Here is a 9,455-nt window from a genome sequence, read left to right on the forward strand (position 1 = left end):
AAATACACACAATTAAATCTGTACAAATATCTTTTTATTTCACATACAAATTGTGATTTACGCATTTGTGGATCCATTTCTACACACAAAACTGTTTTTACACATTTGCAAATTACTTCCTGTGAATTTGTGGGTCACGTTACATTTGTAAGTTCCTTTTTACACATTTGTGGAATTTTGTCCAATGTGTACTGCAGAGATCTGTAAATAAACATATACACAAATATCTCACAACCTAAAACATGTATTTTTACATTTGTGTTGTGTAAAATCATATTCACAAAAATAATGTGTGATTTGTAAATACACACAATTTAATCTGTACAAATATCTTTTTATTTCACATACAAAGTGTGATTTACGCTTTTGTGGATCCATTTCAACACAAAACTGTTTTTACGCATTTGTGGATTGCTTCCGGGCAATTTGCAGGTCACGTGACATTTGCAACTCCTTTTTACACATTTGTAGATTTTTGTCCACTCTGTCCCGCTGCGATCTGCAAAAAGACATTTGTAAGGCGTACGTGTGAGAGCAGTTAATTAGCCACACCAGCAGGTGGCGGTGCAAGCACACACAGTCTATGACACACACATGGAACCTGATGCTGCGTTCACACCGGACGCGAATAGCGCGTCAAATTCGCGCCTACCGCGTCTAGTTATACGCTTGACCACTTTGAATCCATTCGCGCGTCAAGAGCGAAATTGACGCGCGTAAAAAACAAAAGTTTGAAGCGAAATTTACGCGCCCAGAGGCGAAATCCGTTGACGGCCATCTTTTTACAAGATGGCTGATGTTGATCGAGCATTCGTGGAGAGAGTCACCGCTCTGTATTTGCTCTGGAGAGCAGAACAGCGGCGTATGGGTCGTCGTCGCCGTACTTGGGTCCACCAGACCCTCCGGAGGCGTTCCCAGTTCGGCGAATTTCATCATTTGCTCCAGGAGCTGCGCCTGGATGACGGCCGCTTTCAGCGGTACTTCCGCTTGTCCCGCGCCCAGTTTGATGACCTGTTGTCCCGCATCGGAGCGAGGATACAGGCGCTCTATCCCAGCTGCGGAGCGCCTGTCCATCTGTCTTCGGTTAGTAAATGTATATAAAATGTTAAATACAGTATATTAAATATATGTTAATTTACGCTATGCTAGCAATGTTTTTCAAACTGTGTGGTACGGATACCACTGTTGGTGCTCTTTCTAGTGATACTCAGTTAACTGTTGTAACGTTAACCAAAAAAATAAAATATTATTTTGGCAGACGTGATAATGTCTCTATCTGTAAGCAATATGTAGTGCTCTTTCTAGTGATAACGTTACTCGGTTAACTGCTATAACCTAAAAATGATACTGTCATGTCTCTATCTGTAAGCAATTGTAGTAACGTTACTCTTTCTTTTGATAATCAGTTGGTTATTGGCACACTAGTGATTTAAACCATATACACATATACCCTTTTGTTTTGAAGATTCAAAACTTTGTTAAATTGCTTGCAAAATTGCTAGCAAACAAACAAATATGGTGCATTAAAGTAAAACAGACTGGTTATTGTATATAGTTGAATATGTAACTACAAGTGTACTTATAAAAATATTTTCTAGGTTTCTTGCCACAGGGGACTCATTCAGGACCATAGCGTCCAGCTTCAGGGTTGGTGTCTCAACAGTGAGCCAGATCGTCCACCAGGTTGTGACTGCAATCTGGGACTGTCTTGTGGAGGAGTACATGGCTGTGCCCACCACTGATGACTGGCGTGTCTTCAACTACCGCCTCTCCAGAGCCAGGCGCGGGACATGCTGGAGAGGAGCCACTGCCAGGTCTGGGTCGGGTTGCGGCCAACAACTCCTCCAGAGAGGCACTCCGGGTGAGGGATGTCTTCATGGCACACTTCTCGGCGGAGGGAGCAGTACCATGGCAGCCGACGGAGTAGCGTTTGAAGTCCTCCTCATGACTTCCCCACAACGGCTCTTTTAAGAGCCACCCACAAACCTATAAAGAGCTAAACTATCTAAAAATAGTCCATTATTATTATATATATATTTTTTTTTTCCCAGGTTGTCAGCCCCAGTTCCAGGATGTCAGGTCCACAACATGCACATTTATTAAGTTGAGACTTTTTAAAAACGTCAGGTTTTCCATGGTAGTATATCAGGTTAAATTATTTATTTATTTTTGTTTTGATGATAAATGGAGCCAGCCTCAAAAGTAATTAACCTGTCCTGTGTTTTTTCCTTATTCAACACTGTCCAGACACTAATGTTGGTTGTCTTTACATTACAATAATAATGTTTCATATAATCTAGATTTAGATATGGAATAAATAGCAATCAATACAAAATCAAAATGTCTCATATATTGAAATCAAGTTATGTGATAAAAGATTTGCTTTGTTTGTGCATTAGAACCACACCAGGCATTTAGTCATATTACAAAATAATTTATTGAGGCCAAACATATGAAGTAATTTTAGGTATAACATTAAAAAACATATTTAGGCAAAACGTAAAAAAAAATTATTTAGGCAAAACATATAAAATAACAATATGAACTGAAAAAAAAATGAACAATATGTGCAAACTATTTACATTAAGAGACAGGAACAAAAAGGACCTCGCTTGGAAGGTGGAAGAGCCACAGGGAATGGCATAGGAGAAGAGGAAGGAGGGCAGCAGGCAGCTAGGCTCCTGATTGGTTAACGCGGCGCGAATTGACGCCAAAGTTCAGATTTTTCAACTCGGGCGGCAGACGCGAATTCGCGTCAAACGCGTGAATGCACAAAATGCACCATTCGCGCGTAACGCGCGTAACGCGCCAGACGCTCAATTCGCGCGAACTTGACGCGCGAATGAGGCGTATTCGCGTCTACCGCGCCGCGCTCTACGCCTCATTCGCGCCGCAGGAATTTTTTACGCGCGTAACGCGTCTTTGCATTGACTTAACATTGAAATCACTCGCGCCTGACGCGCTATTCGCGTCCGGTGTGAACGTAGCATAACGCGTCTTTGCATTGACTTTGCATTGACATTGACATTGAAATCACTCGCGCCTGACGCGCTATTCGCGTCCGGTGTGAACGTAGCATGAAAGAGCATCATGAGTGTCATACTATGAGCAGCATGGCATACCATGGCGTCAGGAAATCGAAAGCAAACTGTAGCAAACCGTAAGTAACACGTTTTCGTGATCAATCAAAATAATGATAATAACTGTAAGTTGAGGAAACAGTATGTAATGTAACGTTAATGGGTTGATGCAGTGTCCAGCTTAGTTCAGCTAAAATCTTAACGATCTGACTTGCTATCTTAAAATTAACGTTAATGTTACGTTCTTCTTGTTTAAGCTAACGTTACGTTACTAGCCACCCAGGGCCAAATGTCTGATGGTATCTCTTGGAATGGCCTATCTTGACTTATTGCATCATGTACTGTTAGTTCTGGGCATTTGTGTTAATATTTCCATCTAGGGAACCAAAGTAAGTTAATCCCACGTGTCTGTTGTCTCAGTACTTTTTGTCTAGACAGCTAAAGTGGCTGGTAATGTTAACGTTACTCGGAAAAGGTTATGGACAGGCATAACGTTACGTCTTGCCCACCAAAATTAAACAATGCATTTCATAACGTTACACCTTTAGGTGTCAATTTAACCTCACTGTACACTATAGGTTGATTTTGAAACCATTGGACGTCTAGCTCTAGCACTGTAATTGTAACTAACCGTTAACGGCTTTTCAAAAACGCTTTGCCCTCTAGTCAAACTTCATGACGGTGCTCTCTATGGCAAACTCTGTTTCCCTACACGGATTATTTTGAAATAACGAACATAATAAATATCCAAAACGCCATAAAGTATAAGTTTTGAAAACCTTGGAAACTACAACTATCTTTACTCTTTGCTTTAAGTGTATGTATAACCAGAGACAGTTTATAAAGGACTTTGGTATAACTTAATATTATGTTATATTTAACTTTTCAATACGCTATACTATGTAGACATACGTTGTATTATGTAGATCTACTTATTTTTGATCTTCAGTATTTTATTTATTTTGCTGCTGTTAGTTATGCTGATGTTTTAACGTCCACATGAACATCCACATAAAATCTGACAGTTATCTAGAAAAAACTCAATCAAATAATCATAAAGTAGAATTTGTCAAAATATTTGTATTGTACTACTACACAATAACAGTAATATAAACATACTACAACAGAGAGAAGTGTAAAATTAATGATATGAAGAAGGTGATATGAAGACACTTGGTTTTACTTGACTTTGTAGTGTAACTACTGATGATAACAACAAATCTTTTCACCAATGTGGGGCAATCATAGGACCCTGTCTTTTTTTGATCCCAATTTTATTGCAACCCTTGTTAAAAATCTTAATAGTTGTAGAATGATAGTTATTACATGTTAATGATAATTGTAATACTAATGCATTTCTGTCTTTCTGTCTTTCTCTCTTGAAATCAGGATGGACCACAAAGTACAGTTAAATCTGCCGCCAAGGCCCTGATAAATATAATTTCTAGAAATTAAACAGGCCAGGCCACAGAGCAGACGACAGAGCAGGATACAGGGCAGGATACTAGGACTCCTCCAACACCCAGTGAGAGGGTCCAGCATGAGTTAAGAAGGTAATTAAATGTTTTTAAATAATTATACACGCATAGTCATTTCTTCTAAGCTCTGAATTAGTACTCTATATTCAGTGTTGGAAAAGCAATTTTTAAAGCATAGCTTTCAAAGTTGACAGTTTACACTGAAAGACGCTGAACTACAACTAAGCTACCCTTGGGAGAAATCTATTTTGGTTAACTAAAGCTACTTAAAAGCTCAAATTAAAAATGTACATCATGTTGCCCTTGACTTTAACCTTGTTTGGATAACTATGACCTGGATGACTGAGAATCTTTACAGATATACATCATGTAACATATTTTTTTTCTTACAACATCTAATACAAATGAGTCACCTGTGGGGAAAATTTTACTCCGTTGAGTTTTAATCAACAAATAAAATATCCCACTATTTATGGTAAAGTGCAAGGAATGTCATTTTGCATAGCTCTTGAATAAAACCATTTTTAGGTTTTGTAGGTGGAGCTAGTCATTGTCATGTATTTGCTTAAGTATGGCCATTGTGATTCTTTCTAAGGCTTGTACTTGCCTAATTTTTGATTTATGTCTTGTTCTCGCCATTCTCTGAAACCATTATTTTGATCAGGTGACATTCCTTTTTTAACCACCGTATTTTATATTTTTGTAGACAGTTTCCCGGTTTCTATCGTGGGGCACAAAGAAACAAGAAAAGGCCTGAAATATTTCTGTAGTATCAGAGAAACTCAGTAGGATTTTGAAGAAACACAACATCCCTGTGTTTTTTAAACCCAAGAACACACTAAGACAGATGATGGTCCACCCAAAGACCGCACAGTTGGGGAAACTAAACCACCACTTCACAGACGCATGGCTCAACACAGAAGGGCCAACTCCTCAGGTCAAGACTCAACAGTTTACCAACATCTGAAGGACAGAGGACACTCGTTTGAGGACCACCAGGTGCACATTTTAGACAGAGAAGATGGATGGTTTGAAAGAGGTGTCAAGGAAGCCATCTACACCCGGGTTGAGAAGCCGTCGCTTTAACAGAAGAGGGGGTCTACGCCACCACTTATCCCCCACTTACAATGTGGTCCTTTCATCACTTCCCAGGAAACTGAACAAACGTAACCTATTGGCCTCAGGTGAAGATGCCAACGATGGTCGTTCAGTCTTGGTCAAGTGAAGATGCATTTTGTATCCACATAGCATTAGTGTACAGGTGCTGGTCATATAATTAGAATATCATCAAAAAGTTGATTTATTTCAGTAATTCCATTCAAAACGTGAAACTTGTATAATGTATACATTCATTCCACACAGACTGATATAATAAGTGTTCATTCCTTTTAATTTTGATGATTATAACTGACAACTAATGAAAACCCCCAAATCAGTATCTCAGAAAATTAGAATATTGTGAAAAGGTTAAATATTGAAGACACCAGGTGCCACACTGTAATCAGCTAATTAACTCAAAACACCTGCAAAGGCCTTTAAATGGTCTCTCAGTCTAGTTCTGTAGGCTACACAATCATGGGGAAGACTGATGACTTCACAGCTGTCCAAAAGACAACTATTGACACCTTGCACAAGGACGGCAAGACACAAAAGGTCATTGCTAAAGAGGCTGGCTGTTCACAGAGCTCTGTGTCCAAGCACATTAATATAGTGGCGAAGGGAAGTAAATGATGTGGTAGAAAAAAAGTGTACAAGCAATAAGGATAACCGCACCCTGGAGAGGATTGTGAAACAAAACCCATTCAGAAATGTATGGGAGATTCACAAAGAGTGGACTGCAGCTGGAGTCAGTGCTTCAAGAGCCACCACACACAGACACGTATGCAAGACATGGGCTTCAGCTGTCTTATTCCTTGTGTCAAGCCACTCTTGAACAAGACACAGCGGCAGAAGCGTCTCGCCTGGGCTAAAGACAAAAAGGACTGGACTGCTGCTGAGTGGTCTAAAGTTATGTTATCTGATGAAAGTAAATTTTGCATTTCCTTTGGAAATCAAGGTCCCAGAGTCTGGAGGAAGAGAGGAGAGGCACAGAATCCACGTTGCTTGAAGTCCAGTGTAAAGTTTCCACAGTCAGTGATGGTTTGGGGTGCCATGTCATCTGCTGGTGTTGGTCCACTGTGTTTTCTGAGGTCCACGGTCAACGCAGCCGTCTACCAGGAAGCTTTAGAGCACTTCATGCTTCAACTTTATGGAGATGCAGATTTCATCTTCCAACAGGACTTGGCACCTGCACACAGTGCCAACGCTACCAGTACCTGGTTTAAGGACCATGGTATCCCTGTTCTTAATTGGCCTGCAAACTTGCCTGACCTTAACCCTATAGAAAATCTGTGGGGTATTGTGAAGAGGAAGAAGCGATACGCCAGACCCAACAATGCAGAAGAGCTGAAGGCCACTATCAGAGCAACCTGGGCTCTCATAACACCTGAGCAGTGCCACAGACTGATCGACTCCATGCCACGCCGCATTGCTGCAGTAATTCAGGCAAAAGGAGCACCAACTAAGTACTGAGTGCTGTACATGCTCATACTTTTAATGTTCATACTTTTCAGTTGGCCAACATTTCTAAAAATCCTTTTTTTGTATTGGTCTTAAGTAATATTCTAATTTTCGGAGATACTGAATTTGGGATTTTCATTAGTTGTCAGTTGTAATCATCACAATTAAATGAAATGAACACTTGAAATATATCAGTCTGTGCTTAATGAATGTATACATGGGTACAAGTGTCACTTTTTGAATGAAATTACTGAAATAAATCAACCTTTTAATGATATTCTAATTATATGACCAGCACCTGTATACTAATGCTATGTGGATACAAAATAACTTTAGCTCAGCACTGTACATGTAGTGGTTACTCTAATGTAGGCGGTTCATGGTCTGGGCTATATAAAGCGCCCTGAGGCAATTTCAGTTGTAGATGTTGCTATGTGAAATTGCATTTTTTTTTTTTTTTTCAAAAATATGAAAATATTGAATGCACAAATACTATATAATTGTTAAGGAGTCTTCGTAACCTTTTTACAAAATAGAGATTCATTGTTGTGTCCATGTTTAGACATGAAGCTGTGCCACAGTCCTTCAGCCCGGGGCTGTTAATTGTTTGCTGGCACTAGTGGGTTGAAGAGTTGTATGATTATGTAAACCACTCACCATTTGAGTAACCCACAAAAAGACAAAATGCAAGGCAACTTATGAAGGAGAATAAATATACTGCATACTTTGCTCTGTTAGTTTGTCCATATTATTCACAATGTTTCATCTCTTCTTTTTTAGTATGGACAAAGATGGGGAGAGGGAGGAACTGGTGTTTTAACACTATTTGAATTGATTGTATTCTACCTTCAATGTGGTGGGAGAGGGTGGAATCTATAAATATACTGTATAGAGCAGCTTCAGTCATTTTACATCACAGTATGTTACAACTTATTGAAATCCAATGTCCCTGAGTGGGATTTATCGAATAAAGAATGTCTGGTAATAATGTACTTTTACAAAGCATTATATAACTGACAGGAAGGTTCAACATTTTGTGTAGTCCACACAACTTCATGTATTAAATCATGAAAATGTAGACTATAGAAGACTGCTCTCTCGTCCCTCTCCTCTCCCTCCTATCACTTTCTGCAGGTGTTTCTGGCTCTGGAGCTGTGGAGACTGGATCTGTGGTTGCGAGTCACCTGCTGCCCCCATGTTCCTGTGCGACACCCTCTGTTACGATTATTGTTACTAGTCCTATTACTATTATCATTGCAACTATTATCATAAACATTGCTATGAATATCTGTACCATTATTCGCTCTATGGCAACATTGCCGCTATTGTCTGTACCTCTGTGTGTATATTTTGTAGGCTGCTCCTCCCTCTCTCCCCCTCCCTCTCTCTGGCTCTCTCTCTTTCTCTCGCCCCCAACCGGTTGAGGCAGATGGCCGCCCACCCTGAGCCATGGTTCTGCTCAAGGTTTCTGCCTCTTAAAAGGAACCTTGCCTCTGAATATCTGTACCATTATTCGCTCTATGGCAACATTGCCGCTACTGTCTGTACCTCTGTGTGTATATTTTGTAGGCTGCTCCTCCCTCCCTCTCTCCCCCTCCCTCTCTCCCTCTCTCTGGCTCTCTCTCTTTCTCTCGCCCCCAACCGGTTGAGGCAGATGGCCGCCCACCCTGAGCCATGGTTCTGCTCAAGGTTTCTGCCTCTTAAAAGGAACCTTGCCTCTGAATATCTGTACCATTATTCGCTCTATGGCAACATTGCCGCTACTGTCTGTACCTCTGTGTGTATATTTTGTAGGCTGCTCCTCCCTCTCTCCCCCTCCCTCTCTCCCTCCCTCCTCTCTCCCTCCCCCCACGTACGCCTTACAAATGTCTTTTTGCAGATCGCAGCATGGACAAAAATCCACAAATGTGTAAAAAGGAGTTGCAAATGTCACGTGACCTGGAGGCAATCCACAAATGCGTAAAAACAGTTTTGTGTGTAGAAATGGATCCACAAAAGCGTAAATCACACTTTGTATGTGAAATAAAAAGATATTTGTACAGATTAAATTGTGTGTATTTACAAATCACACATTATTTTTGTGAATATGATTTTACACAACACAAATGTAAAAATACATGTTTTAGGTTGTGAGATATTTGTGTATATGTTTATTTACAGATCTCTGCAGTACACATTGGATAAAATTCCACAAATGTGTAAAAAGGAACTTACAAATGTAACGTGACCCACAAATTCACAGGAAGGAATTTGCAAATGTGTAAAAACAGTTTTGTGTGTAGAAATGGATCCACAAATGCGTAAATCACAATTTGTATGTGAAATAAAAAGATATTTG

At 40.0% G+C, this 9,455-nt stretch overlaps 1 protein-coding gene across 2 annotated transcripts; it reads left to right on the forward strand.

Moving 5' to 3' along the window:
- The first annotated feature begins 575 nt into the window (after positions 1 to 575).
- On the forward strand, positions 576 to 9,454 carry LOC127651241 (uncharacterized). Of its 2 annotated transcripts, XR_007971545.1 has the most exons (5): positions 576 to 1,083; positions 1,599 to 2,137; positions 4,470 to 4,633; positions 5,265 to 5,742; positions 8,252 to 9,454. XR_007971545.1 is itself a non-coding variant. In XM_052136986.1 (2 exons), the coding sequence occupies exons 1-2, from the start codon at positions 797 to 799 to the stop codon at positions 1,969 to 1,971; spliced, it is 660 nt and encodes a 219-aa protein (XP_051992946.1). In that variant the 5' UTR covers positions 576 to 796; the 3' UTR covers positions 1,972 to 2,195. The 2 variants fall into 2 exon arrangements, 1 of the variants encoding a protein (XP_051992946.1); XM_052136986.1 differs by lacking the exons at positions 4,470 to 4,633; positions 5,265 to 5,742; positions 8,252 to 9,454 and having other exon boundaries at positions 1,599 to 2,195.
- The last annotated feature ends 1 nt before the right edge of the window (position 9,455 follows it).

Source organism: Xyrauchen texanus, chromosome 11, assembly GCF_025860055.1.
Source record: "Xyrauchen texanus isolate HMW12.3.18 chromosome 11, RBS_HiC_50CHRs, whole genome shotgun sequence".
In the NCBI taxonomy this organism is placed as follows: Eukaryota; Metazoa; Chordata; class Actinopteri; order Cypriniformes; family Catostomidae; genus Xyrauchen; species Xyrauchen texanus.

Excerpts from the sequence above, each read along its gene's own strand:
- LOC127651241 (XM_052136986.1), top strand. The coding sequence starts at position 797 with ATGTTGATCGAGCATTCGTGGAGAGAGTCACCGCTCTGTATTTGCTCT. Across the intron at positions 1,084-1,598 it reads CGCCTGTCCATCTGTCTTCG|GTTTCTTGCCACAGGGGACT; the intron begins GTTAGTAAATGT and ends AATATTTTCTAG.